The sequence below is a fragment of the Arvicola amphibius genome, chromosome 15, assembly GCF_903992535.2.
Source record: "Arvicola amphibius chromosome 15, mArvAmp1.2, whole genome shotgun sequence".
In the NCBI taxonomy this organism is placed as follows: Eukaryota; Metazoa; Chordata; class Mammalia; order Rodentia; family Cricetidae; genus Arvicola; species Arvicola amphibius.
The window spans coordinates 45,436,106-45,449,978 of NC_052061.1; the positions used below are offsets into that span (position 1 = coordinate 45,436,106).

General features: G+C 48.1%; 1 protein-coding gene across 3 annotated transcripts in view; it reads right to left on the minus strand.

Annotated features, from left to right (window-relative positions):
* Positions 1-3,889: 3,889 nt before the first annotated feature.
* Mbtps1 (membrane bound transcription factor peptidase, site 1) overlaps positions 3,890-13,873 on the minus strand; it is a 52,129-nt gene continuing 42,145 nt past the window's right edge. For 2 of the 3 annotated variants that reach the window (XM_038312399.2, XM_038312397.2), the window contains 5 exons: positions 13,056-13,196; positions 11,044-11,175; positions 9,356-9,482; positions 6,202-6,332; positions 3,890-4,723 (listed from right to left, as the gene is read on the minus strand). In XM_038312399.2, coding sequence (XP_038168327.1) covers positions 4,527-4,723; positions 6,202-6,332; positions 9,356-9,482; positions 11,044-11,175; positions 13,056-13,196 — 728 coding nt within the window. In that variant the 3' untranslated portion in view covers positions 3,890-4,526. The remainder of the gene's footprint in view (positions 4,724-6,201; positions 6,333-9,355; positions 9,483-11,043; positions 11,176-13,055; positions 13,197-13,873) is intronic. The other variant, XM_038312398.2, reaches the window with a different exon arrangement.

Below are 13,873 nucleotides of genomic sequence, written 5' to 3' on the forward strand. Positions count from 1 at the left end.
AGCCTGCAGAGGTGGTCCAATGAATGCTGCTACAGTTCAGCTTCCGTGACAGGGTCCCCTAGGGTAAACACATGACACCTTGGGGATCCAGAATCCAGCGTGCCTGGCTGATGAAGGCACAAAAAAAGGCTCCATCCTAACCTGCAGTCCTTGTGATGTGACCTCATATGGCAGGAGGGTTCCACAGATGAGATGAAGATCCTTGACCTGAAGAGGTGAGCCTAGAGGGGTCACGTGATGTGACCATTGCAGGAGACCCTCATGGAAGTGAGGCCTACTGAAACTCATTTAGATGGGGTCTCAAGACCCTTGTCTGAATCCTAGGTACTCACTTCTTCCCGCAGGGGCAGGGAAGAGTGGGTGGAGGGCTGACTGGGGCAACTTTGGGGTTGGGGTAGGCGTCTCAGAGTCACCTATGCTCCTGCAACAAACTCCAAAGAGCTCAAAGGTTCATCAAGTCCTTGGGGTCCTCATCAGGGTACACAAGTGGTTTTGTGTCTCTTTACTGACAATCTTGCAACAGGTGTCCTTGTAAGAGTGCCAGAGTGGTCAGGGGTCATCAGGAACTCAAGGGCTGGGAGTGGTCAGCTTGGGGGATGAAGACAGGCCAAGATTTACAGTGTCTACTGGAGGCGAGACAGGCAGGAGGCAGTCCTCTTTATCCCTGCCACCCAGCCAAACAAGACCACTTCGAAGCTATTCCAATCTTTGGAACCAACATGAGGGAACGAAGCTCCCAGCCAGCTCACGGCACCCTGATCCCTGAGCCACCTGAGAGCAGAGGCCTCGGGCCCCTGGGCAAGGGCCGGCCGGGTCTGTGGTTACAAATCCTCCTGGGTCCTCTTGTCCCCTCCCCTGATCATCGGGCTGCTTCTGCAGGCATCATCAGGAGTCCTGTCTAAAATGAGGGAGAAGGGACTGGACTTTGGAGGTGCAAGGAAGTCTTCTTAGATTTACATCCAAGTTCATCTCCCTCTTGCCAACAGTATGCCCAGGGAGAAATGGGAAGGCTAGGCAACCAAGAGACCTGGGGCACGACTCAGCTGGTGCAGAGCCCACGGTCTCTTCGTCCACCATAGCCTGATCACAGACAAATGCTCCTCATGTCTATAGGACCAGAGATCCTTTCCCAGTGCCCCAACTAGATGTTTCCTGACACTGGCCCAATCGCAAGATCCCCTGAAGAGGCATGTGTGAGCCTGTGAGAGGAAGGGAGGCAGAATTAACATAACTCACCAAGTTAACCATGCTGAGTGCACCTCGGGGGGGGCTTAGGCACATTCCTAGCACCATACAACCATTCCCACTAATTCCCAAGCATTTCATCATCTCTCCCCCAGCAGCCCCTTCCTCCCCCAGCCCTGGCAACAGCTAATCTGCTTTGTCTCCATGGATTTGTCTGTTCTGGCCATTTCATGCCAATTCAGTTACAAGAGCTGAAGCTTTTCCTATCTGTCTTTTCTCATCACGTGTGTTTAAAGTTTATCATGAGGTGAATGTGGCAGAGTATCCTTCAAGGCTAGTTTGCCATCTCACCAGCTATAGAGACTCCTCCCCCACCAGTAGTACCTGGTGGCCACTGCCTCTTGGCATTAATAGAACTATACATGTCTTCTCTAGCTTTGATTTAGTCACTTCTGGGCACATCTAGGAATGGGGCTGCCGGGTCTTACTGTCACTACTGACTCAGACCCTTCTGGGTGAATTAGGACACTGGGGGCAAGACCCTGAAACTTGGGGTTCCAGACCACTCCTCTGTGCTTTCCAAGGCACCGTGAATAAAATACAGTAAGGGGTTATTGGGGAAAAAAAAATTCAAGAACTCTGGGAACTTCCGCTTAATCCACACAGGGAAAAATGGACAACTTTGTGCAATGTTTGGCTCAGCAGACCAAAGGCCCAGCCTCTCTCCCCTTAGTGGGCTCCCTTGCTTGGGCCAATCCAATTCCGAGGCAGGCTGTAAGCAGCCTCAGCATGCTGCCACCTCAGTTGGTGCCCAGGGGTAAGAGCTTGGCAGGTCCTGTGCACCTGCTGTGGAGCTGGCCTGCCCCCAGGCCTGTCTTCAGCTTTCAGAGGTCCCCAAGTCCTTGTTTTTGTATGGGCCCAGCATGGACAAATGTGAGTGTATAAAGCCATGAATATGGGCATCCACACACAGAACAAACATGGGCTCCAAGAGCACATACCGCTCAGGAGCTAGAAGGGCTGAGCTGGAAGGTATTAAGACGCCTAGAGACCCAGCAGGAGAGCCTGTATTGGGAACAGGTGAAGTCTACCAGGTGAAGTTTGCCCACGACCAGCAACCTGGTCAATTACAAGAATGCTGGCAGCAGCTGTGCAGGCAGGAGCCATCCACCCAACAGGTAGCACGCTGTTATCAGAGTTGTGCAATGCCACACGTACAGCAGCTCACCTTCATGTCAGTGTGGAGGAGGTGTCACTGGCCCTGTTTCACACACAAACAAAGCCCAGGGACCTCACCTGAAGTCATGACAAGTGGAAGAGATGGGATCTGAACTGGGGGATTTAAACATTCCATACTTCAGGCTCATTACCTCAAAATCTATTCTGCCTAAGATGGGGCTGGACTGCCCAGGCAGGCCCTGCTCTGCGGCTGCAGTCCTGGTCCTTCCCTTTCCCGTGCTCTGCTAGTCCCTGTACACTAGGGGAATACTTACCCCAGAGGTCCTGGGCTGAGGCTGATAGTGACCAGAGGCCCCACATTAACCACTTCTCCCTGGGTAAGTGAGGGTTACATGCAGACACAGGGTCCACTGTGTGCTGATGGAGCCAGGGCTGCTTGTAACATCCTGAAGTACCCGAAACAGGAAGCCAGCATTGCATGGACGTTAGGAAGACCTCCCAGACCCAACAGCAGCCACGAGAGCAGCTACAGTTACGAGTGACCCACAGACCAGCCCAGGGCAAGCTCCTGCGCAGGACCCACATCAGCTGTGGTCACAACCACAGGCTTCCAGGCAGCCACTCTCGTGCCCGGCAGCTGGCATGTGTGGCATGCTGGTTAGACAGGGAAGAGGACACTGGGATTCAGCACACTTAAAGAAGCAACTGAAGGAAGAAGCCCAAACCTGACCAAAATTACTGAAGTTCATGCTTTAAAGAAGGGCATCCAGGAGAAGTGAGCGCACTTCAAGTCTGATAAGGACATGTAAAGAAAGCTCGCAAGGCAGTGACAAAAGTTCACATGACCTCATTAAAAACCATGGGCTAGGGACAGCATTTTTCCAAGGAAGATGCACAAATGGCCATTCCACCTCAGTCTCAGCACTGCGATTAGAACGATTAGAACTGGCCAGGACACAGAGAAGCCAGAATTCACACTGCCAGCAAATGTGTCAAATACTGCACTGCCTTGAGAAGTCTGACAGCTTCTCCAAATGAATGATGTCATCACCCTAGGAAGACTCCCAAGGGAAATACTCGCTCAACAGCACATGAATGACGACCCTATCCACAGTAGCTGGCAAGTGGTCTCCCCATAGCAGAATATTATTGAGTCATAAAAGGAATGGCCTGACCAACCCACTATACCACGAGTGGCGCGTGATGACATGAAGCTAACAGAAAGAGACCAGCTGTGAAGAACCATACCATGTGAATCGTGATAGAAAACACCAGAACAGGCCAATTACAGAAAGCAGGCTAGTTGCAGGATGGGGGAAGATACAGGCAACTGCTAACAGGCCTGAGCTTTCCTTAGGAGTGATAAGAATGTTCTGGAGTTACCTAGTGAGAACACTGGAGCTCATGGAAGCATAGCCTGACATGGACATTTTTACAATGTGTGACCCAGCTAACCCAGACCCCACTCAGGGTTGTCAGAGAGAATGGGAGGGTGGCAGGGGCCTGGCTTACAACATGTTCCAGCTTTGTAAGGTTATGCATATTTATTGAAAATTTCCTTCACCAACAATGGTGAAATCAAGACCCCAAATTACAAAACATGACGGCAGTTGATACTTATAAAAATAAAGCGAAGACCTGCATTTCTCAGATCTGTGCACATCCCCTTCAGTTCAGTCTGTCCTCCCATCAAAGAGGTCATGGAATCTGATTCCTTATGATGTCATTGCAGAAAACTGCACTCAATGGACAAACAAAAACAACAACTTTGCTTCCAAATAGCACAAGTCTTTAAAATGACTCTCCCCATAATAAATATAGAAAATAGCCTGTAACAAGCATGTCTTCACTTGGTCAGGGTTGTAAGCTTTATGTAGAAAGTATGTCCCAACAGCCCTTCCAGGCTCTGTGTCTTTGGTGCACTGTCATGGGCCTGATGCCACTGGAGGCTGAGCTACTGAGCCCCTCCTGTCAGAGCCCAGCACAGTGAGGTACTTCAGGATGTACCTCAGAGATGCCTTGAGAGAACACACAAACCCAGCCACAAGCTGGAGATGGGTTCCTTAGAAACAGGCACCTCCCAGAATGTTCTTCTGATGCCCTGTGTGGGCCATCAGAGTGGTCCAAGGCCTGTTGGGTTCTGTGGCAGGCCACTGTGATGATCACACTGACGGGGTCCTTGGTGGGTGGGTCTGCTGTGCAAGCTGTGGACGCTTTGCCCTGGGCCGCCTCCGCTTCGGCCGGCTTTTGGCCTTGCTGATCTGTACCACAAAGAAGGCCAAGGCCACCATGGCTCCAAGGAAGGCAAAGACAGGAATGGTCTGACCCACCTCTTGGTTGTAGCGGCCGGGCATGATCCCTGCAAGAGGACAGTCATTGGTCAATGGTGCCACAAAAATATAGCTATAGCCTTTCTGAGAACCAGTTCATTAAAGACCAAACGCTGACTCCATTAGCTAGGGTGGCAGGACAGACATCACTTCTGACCCAGAGTTAAGGAGCCTAGGCTGCTAACCATAGTGTTGCTGAGAGGGTCACAAAGCTTGTTTTCATCAGCTGATCCCAAGCATCCCTATGTGCATGAGAGAGTGGCTTATCCTTTTGGCTTGTAGGTGGGCAGGCAGGCAGGCCCCAATCCTGTCACAGCTAGCCTACATCAGCAGGGTCTAGAGAAGGTTCTTGATTCTCAAAGACACACTAGTCTCGATCCAGAGAAGAGGACAGTGCTGGAGTCCTGCTAGCTGAGGAAGAGGAAGCCAAACAGACAGATACTAGAGGCCTGCTGGCCGTGTTCCCCAGGTGGCAATACCTCCTGGAATGGCCACCAGAGGAGCATCAGATTAAAAGTCAATGATTCTATAACTATCAATGCCAAGAGTTCCAGAGCTTACTATCACTGGTGTATCCCATGCCTACACTTCAGGATCTTGGCTTCACCTCATGGTGTTCCCATGGTTAGCCTGCAAGGGCTGGGGTACCTTTTCCCAGCCAATTCCTGAAACCCAGAGAAACCCCACCCTCTTGGGAGCTATGAACCCAAGAAGGCCACAGGAATTTACAGAATTAAAGAACCACAGACACTGAGCTGGAGGGATCTGGGACCAACTCTCCCAGCTAACACATTGAAACCTGGATAGGAAGTCTGTTCAGGCCAAAGGTCTTAACTGTGGAAAGGACAAGCTGGATCACCTCAGGAGCCTGTTACAGCTCAGTCAGCTGTCAAGACAGGCTACAGAGAACCCAAAGACCCCAGGGACCAGCATAACAGAAACCCAGTAGAGAAAAGTTGTTTCCTGGTGCCCACAGTTCACACCTGCTTGCAGAAATTTAACAAAGAGCATCCAAATTACTGTGGAAAATTTTAGGTGTACCATGTGGCAAACACACTGAAAATTGATATTTAAAATATGTATACAGAGGAGCTGGAGAGATGGCCCAGTGGTTAAGTGTACTTGTTGCTCTTACAGAGGACCTGGGTGTGCTTCCCAGAACCACATGGTGGCTCAGGACCATCAATCTGTAACTCTAGTTCAGAGGATCTGAAGACGGTATCTGTGTGGTACAAGGCACACATGTGATATACATTCAGGCAAACACTCATACACATAAAAATAAGCTTTTTAAGTTAAAATGTGTATATAGGATTTTTAAAGAGAAATAGCATCTTCATCTCTAGATCCACTCTTAGCCTTGCCAATTTGTACTATAAAGGCGGCCAGGAGCGCCACAGCTTCCAGGGATGCCTGGGAAGACAAGAAGGCTGGGCTCTTCTCCTTGGGGAGGGGAAACACTTGCCTCAGCAAGATCTAGCCCAGAAAGATGCCTTTAAGGACTCACCTCCAGGAATGTCCCAGGCACCACTTTCTCCAGGGGACAAAGGTCTCACTTGAGGGCGATTCGATCGAAAGTTGGGTAACACTACTTTGTCCAGGTCAATGGAGAGCAGCTTCTGATGTTTCCAAAGATTACTTCCGGGAATAGATTAGAACAAAAAGATAAGCACCCATCCTCACTTGGACGCTTAGCTGACACAACAAACTGCAAGCAACATACAGGGCTCTGTGAGACCCTCCAACTCTGACTGCCAGTCAGAGAGAGTGCCTGCATACAGGTCCTGAGAAAGGCAAAAGTCAGATCCATGCTCTGAGATTACAGTACGTAAGGACGAGCTGTCCTAGGGGATTTATAAATATCCCCCCCAAGACTATTACTGCTCAACACTGGGAACACTGCCGGGCAAGGCAAGAGGATAGTCACAGAGACCAAGGTGTCATGGAAGGCCTTTTTTTTTTTTTTTTTTTTTTTTTTTTTTTTTTAAGGCTTCAGCTTGCTTTCTGAATGCAAAGCACTGTAGTGAAGGAGTGCCACACTCGGAAAATGGTCCCAGACCAACCAGCCTGGTGAACTCAGAGACCAGCATCCGCAATCAGAATAGGACAGATTTGCAAGTAATCCAGTACTGAAGAAGAGGTGAGCAGGAAACACCTGCCTGCCTGTGGTGACAACCAAAAAAGCGTGCGCTGGAGCTGTAGGTACTCGAGTGGGAGGAAGGCAGAGCTCATCACTGTTTCCTCTCTAGGTCTGAGGAACTTGGTTAGGCCAATGCAATTAGAGCTGAAGATCACAGTGGTTGATGCACTTCCAACAGTAATGGGCAGCCTGTTGACACCTTGGGGAGAGCCAGAGTCACCAAGGGAAGGAAGCTATCTGGAAATGAAGAATTCCTTATCTTCCTGTGTCAGTCCTCCTAGAAATTGTTGGCTGATGTCTTTACTTTAGTTGGGGAAAGGCACAGGCAACCAGTCCTAGCAGCAGCCAAGCATAGCTTGTCACTGGTGAGGGATATGAGAGAGACCACAAGAGGCTCCTGGCTGAGCACAGCTCGGCCAACTCCAACAAAACTGCATTCCAGCCTGTTTTGCATGACTTAATGCTACCGCTCAGGGTTAATCTGAAAAACTAACTGAGAAAGACATGGAACCCATGGCGTCTTAAGCTTTCTAAGTGTGTTGCGAAGTGAATATTCTACCAGTGTCCTGTGTCCTGGAGCTGACCTGGGGCTCACTGTACTTCTTAGGGGTGCACTGAGGTAAAGCACTCATGCTAGCACTGCAGTCTCTCAGCACACTGTTCAGAGATGGAGGGTCTGCTTGAGCCAGTGTTCCCACAGCAATGACACCTAAGAACACCTGATGCCCAACCAAGACCTGGGGAAAAGCCTCACCTCACAGAGATGGGAACTTACCCTTAGCATGGCTGATGGCAACCTGCAGCTGTCTAACATAGACAGAGAATCTTCTAGAGACTCAAAATATATCCCACTCTAAGTCTCTGAAGACAGAATAACTTCCCTCAAGATGTCATATGTGAGATAAGAGCAGCAGTGGTGTGGTGAGAGGGTGCCGACAGCAAGTCAAAATTAAATTCTCGGAGCTGAGCATTATCAGCAGCCTGGACAGACTCAGAGTGGGAGGGATTATCTGATGTGGCCAGCCAGATACCAAGGGTACTGTTATCTATTCTCAGAGCTTTTAGCACACACTGGGGAGAAAAACCAAGCTTCTGGCACTCTAGCTAACCTGGCTGCTCTTTGAGCAGGAGCTGCGAATCATGTCTGGAACATAAAGTCTAAGATAACAGAAGGCTCTAAATAAATAAAGATTCAAAAATGGAAATATACTACAAGTTTTAAATGTGCAAGGTGACTGAAATGGAAAAGCACTCTTCAATTAAAGGTTTGGGAAGAACCTTTAAAGACCAAGTGATGTGTGTAACTTTCTGTGTGCAAATGCACCCGTGTGCCTAGGCAATTGGAGCACAGAGGCCAATGGTGGTGTATGACTCGCTCTCTATTTATGTAAGACAAAAGGTCTCTCATGACATGTGGTGCCTGCTGCTTCAACTAGACTGGCCAGCGAACCCCGGGCATTCTTCTGTTCCCACTCCTCAGCACTGCAGTTACAAGTGTGTGCTGCTGTGCCCAGATTTTTTTTTTTTAAAACATGGTTCTAGGGGGTCAAACTCAGCACATGGCAAGTACTTTACTAAGTCATCTCCATGGGGCTACCTTTCTTGCTTTCTGTGACAGATATTCTAAGACATGGTCCTTGAGCAGAACACTGAGGAACTTGAATTCATGGAGCAGTAAAGTATGCAGGTAACAGCACCAGGCCAGGTTGTCTCCTCACAGAATGGATGTGGCTAGGCCACACTTGTCCATCACTGAACTAAGCATAGTGCCTGCCACGAAAGGGGAGGAAGAAGAGAGGTGGGCCACTGTCCTAAAGGAAGCCTATGCCAGGAGGAGTTGAAAGGAGCATACACGGGCCCTGCAAACTTCCCCTATTTTGTCCTGCTTAGACACAAAGCCAGAGAGAGAAATGAGAAGGTGCAAGCTGGAGAAACAGCTCAGCATGGCCTGGTTGGAGAGAAACTGCAATGGGAACTCAGGTCTAAGAAACTGAAGGGAATGAGGCAGATGATGTCAGGTGAGAGATAGAGGGACAGAGCCACACAAGGCCACATATCAGTGCAGCTCCTGTGGACAAAGGCTACAGTCTATATGGCAGGTACTTTTGGCTGGGCTACCACAGCAAAAGCCACCTACTAGGAGCAGCTTCAGTCCTGGCTGCAGAAAGAAAAAAAAAATCTAAAACTACCTGCATTCCATACACAACACTTTGGACAGGGAGCACAGCTTCCTTCATGACAGCTCTCAAATCCCCAACTGGAGCCCGAGCTTAGCTTCTGCTCAAGACAGCACTTGAATGGACCCCAGCTTTCTTTCCAGAGTATTCTACTTGCAGGACACCACCAAAGCACGTTTCTAAAGATCAATATGGAGGTTTGCTCATTTCCACAATTGTCAGAAAATGACAAGCTAGATCAGATTATTTAACAATGATGTCAGCAAAATTGCATTCTCTCCTATAAAAAACGAATGAGTCACAGGCCCTGGAGAACAGCGAGGAGAGCACAGGGAGACACTGACCTGGGTGCAGTCTCATTCACAGGCTGTGGCTTCGCCCATGATAAGTGTGGACAGGCTGGAAGAGGTCGAGGTTTTGGGTCTCCCAAGTGGGCCTCAAGAACCTTGGAGTACCGATGAAGGTGGTTTCCTGAGGTTAGCAGCAGTAAGAACAGAAGAGGTGATCACCATTATAAAAATACAAGAGAGAAAAGGTGGCACTGAGTAACTGTCTTTCTGCCAATAGCTCACTGTGTTCTGTTAACTACCCCCACATGCTTCAGGACCTCACCTATGGGTGCTTGGTTCCCTTTATCAAGGCCATACCGGCAGTGAGCCTTTGCAGACTATCTATCATACATATAAGGTTACTAAGGGCAGTAACACAGAAAAACCTTTCTTCTAGAATACTTAATTCTCTGGCAAAGTAAACAAACCAATTACATTTCTAAAATCTGTGCTACCCCACACTGCAGCCACCAGCTACACACTGCAATTGAGCAAATGAAATAGGTGTTACACATCTAAGCAATTTTTAAAGCACCAGACTGAAATACATTATTAAAATGAATTTTACCTTTTCTACTTTGTATGTATGTGGGGCACATGGACATACACATTCGTGTGTGTACACGTGTGTGTGGAGGCCAGAGATCAATGTTGAATGTCGTTTTTACTCTGCGTTACTCTCACAGAACCTGGAACTCAAAGATTCTGCTGGACTGGCTGGCCAGTGTCTTAGCTCACCCAGAGTTGGGGTCACAGACATGCTCTGCCACACTCAGTGTTTATGTGGATGCTGAGGGAGAATCCGAACTGAAGTTTTCATGCTTCTATGGCAAATACTTTGTTAACTGAGCCACCTCCCCAGTCTTCCTTATATTTTAATGTAGCTGTTGGGATTTCTCTTTCTTCAGTATTGGCTTTCCTTTCCTTTTGAGATGGGGTCTTGCTATCAACCGGCCAGTCTGGCCTCCATTTAGTCCCTTCCCTTCATCACTCAAGAGCTGGGATTACAGACATTCACCACTGCGGCCGGCTGCTACTATAAAATTCTAAATGACATCTGTGGCTCACATCCTTCTGTGGACAGAGCTGCAAGGAAGAGAACATTCAGTTCTTTGAGTACACAAGTACCAATCCACACAGACCCTGGAGGGCAGGGAACTTTAGGCTCACATTACACAGCCCAAGTGACCTCAGGTAGCTGCTTAACCTCTCTTCCTCCTCTTTCTTCATCTGTACACCAAGAATAATACTATCTCTTTTTATAAGATCACTGAAAGGCATTCGTGAGCCAATCCTTACAAAGTACCCAGCCTGGTGCCTGTGCCCAGAGAGCACTTGAAGATGCTGGGCCCTGGGGCTGTAGATGGCTCAGTGGCTAAGGGTGTTACTGTCTTGCAGAAAACAGTCATCATCAATGCTGGGAAGCTTACAACTACGTGTAATTCCAGCTCTCTGGGGCTCTAACGCCTTCTTTTAGCCTCACCATGCACTTGTACATAACCCCCGTACACAAAATTAAAATATTTTAAAAGATACTGGATTCGAGCACCTACATACAGGGTCCACTAATTCCTGTCCATCCATTTGCTGGGAGCCAGGCTACCACGGAAAGGGCAGGTCCCCGTACTAGCTGGTAGTACTATGTCTTGATGCAGCACTGAGCTGGCTCAAGTCCCTGCTGAGGCATCATAAGAGATATTCACCTTCCATTCTTTCAGGAGGGACCAAGCCAGCTCCACTGGGTGGGCGCTGCCGATTTCCTGAATGGCTGAGGCTGGGAGGGGTCACGCCATACGATGTGTACTGAAGGAGCGCATCCAGAAGCCAAAAGCAGTCTGCAGAGTCAACAGGCACACTACTTAGGATCCAATTTGTGAAAATGAATCCCTCCAGAAGAACTGAAGAACACTAGCTCCCATGAAGAGGGAGAAATGGAAATTCAGAAGTCAGAAGTTTAGGTCAACGTGAAGCTAATACCCTCACCAGACTCCCCTACTCTTGAGAAGAAGGCTTTTATTGGTCAGGGTTCCAGCCCACCCAGTGCAGTCTGCTCCAGCACCAGGTGACTGTAGGTGGAGTTTACTCTATCTCAGGACTCTAGGCAGTTCAGCCCCACTGTGACTTGTTTGGACCACCTGCCTGAGTCTCACACAGCTCCAGACAGCTCATGGGCAAAGACAGAACAGGGTTCATTCAAAGGCAAGACCATGTGACACCCACTGAAAAAAGAATAGCCTCTACAAAAGGAGCTCCAAGGACATGAGCTGCTGCTAAGGACCTGAAGCCATCCTGGGAACAGGGTTTGAACTATGAAGGAATACGCATGGGAAGGTGAGTTTAAGGTCAGAGGAGAACATCTACTACTTGAGTCAGTGGTCCTAAGATGGTAATTCTTTTCTGGACATCTCAGAGTCCAGGTCTAAGAACACAAGCAACTCTCATTAAGAACTGTACAAAGGCCCCCTCCTAAGGAGGCTGCAGATATTCCCATACCAGATGTGGTCTCTCTCTGTCCACTCCCTCCCTTCAACCCCCTATGTACCCAGTCCAAGCCCCATTAACACCTATTTGGACCATAGCAGCTTCCAGAGTGGGAAAGGTTGTTAAGTACTTTGCTCTGGAAAAAGCATGCACTTCTGGTCAAGTGCCAAAAGCCCCCGAGGACCCAAAGAGCTGCCATCTGAAATGCATATGCACAGACACTTAAAATTTTAATAAAGACTCTTAACAGGAAAGCTCAGATCCTAAAGAGAATTTCTGTGGCAATAAAACATTAATCTCCAATCTGCTGTGACTTTAAACCTTACTTTTTAAAAAAAAAAAAAACAAACAAAAAAAAAAAAAAACCATAGTCTAAGGATTTACATAAGCTACTGAAGTCCAGTCAACATCAACTTGCAATTGGGGAAAGATGTGGCATCTGGCATGTGCCTATGGCACCACTGTCTGAGGTGGATGCAGAGTCCGAGACAAGCCTGGCTTACCAGCATCTTCCCAAAGCCCTGTAGCGTTTTCACCATTCCTTCCCTAAATTAAGAAGGCAAGGTCCATCCATATCCAAGCACATGAGCTGCACACTTGGAGGACACAAGACACAGGCTGCACAGGAGGGCACAACAGAGAACTAGCTCTGCCTTCCTGCTTCCTATCCTCGAGAAAATAACAGAGGACTGACAAAAGCTCTCAGCACCCCAAACTCTCAAGTCTTAGGGGAGAGCAACAAGCAAGGACTCCAAGACACATGGCTAGAGAAGTAAGACCAGAGAAAGATACACTAACAGGTTCACACAACCTAGCAAGAAGCCTAATAAGAACTTTAGAACTTTAAGAACTTTAAGAAGCCTAATAAGAACAGGTGACAGTGACTCATGCCCATGAGATGGGAAAACAGAGGCAGGTACTGAGATATGTAGAGGTTTGTGTATCCTATGTGTTAGCCTTCAGGTATTTGCAGAAATAGCCCAGCAATCAAAGTACCTGGCACTCCCATGACTGGCTCCTATGGACACGTACCTGTTTGTTTATCCAGCTCTGGCCAGCATCTCTCCAGAGACAAAGCAAAGAGGACCGTGTACCCAAACCATTAAGCCTGTGTGCGTCTCCTTTTCCTTTATGGACATGCTAGGTATTGAACTCAGGGCCTTGTATGTCCAAGGCAAGTGCTCTACCTCTGAGCTACAGCCCCAGTCCTCCTGTGTGTGTGTTCTTTTCTTACCCTTCTGTCTGTGACTGTCATCCAAGCAATTGGAGTCTCCATACAACACGATCCGGCCTCCACCCTCTGCTGGGATCTGATAAAGCCCCAAAATGGGAACATTTTCAACAATTTCCATCTCTTGTTTTAAGACCTCCAATCCTACAGTAAACAAGAACAGCGGTGAGAGTTCTCTGAGGGAATTACTGATTTTCTAGTTGCCACTTGGCCTGAAATTTGACCTACCTGACACAAGACCAGCAAAAGAACATTCAAACAAAACAGTGCAAATCTTCAGAACAGGGAAGCAGTATTTAAGCATTATTAATTTTGGTTTTAATACACTCCAGCTCTCACAAGTTCAGCCTGTATGACACCTCAGGTTCTGTGCTGTATTATAGGGTGGGTCAAATGTAGCTAGCTTTAAAATGTGCGTTAGTCCATATGCCATTTAGTGTAAGACTTGATGAAGCACACACCCTAGCAAAAGCACATCTGAACTGCCAAGCAGACAGCACATGAAACATTTTTTAATGAATCGAGATGTAAAAATGTACTAGTGCCCTTGGCAGCTGCCAACAGCATAGCAACATAGCCAAACTAAATTTACCCTATGCAAACTTAAGTTTACCCTACTACCAGACACCATCGGAATCTGCAACTATGCCTGTAGCCAGCTCTCACATGCCTTGCCTCTGCGGAGTGAAATAAGGGATTTAATAGGACAGATACAGATGGCCATAGATGCACTTACATCTAGCCCCAAGCTATGTAAGAGTTTTCTTGTTTTCCCCCTTTTCTTGCCCTGCTTTTCTTCCTTCCTTCCTTTCTTTTCTTTC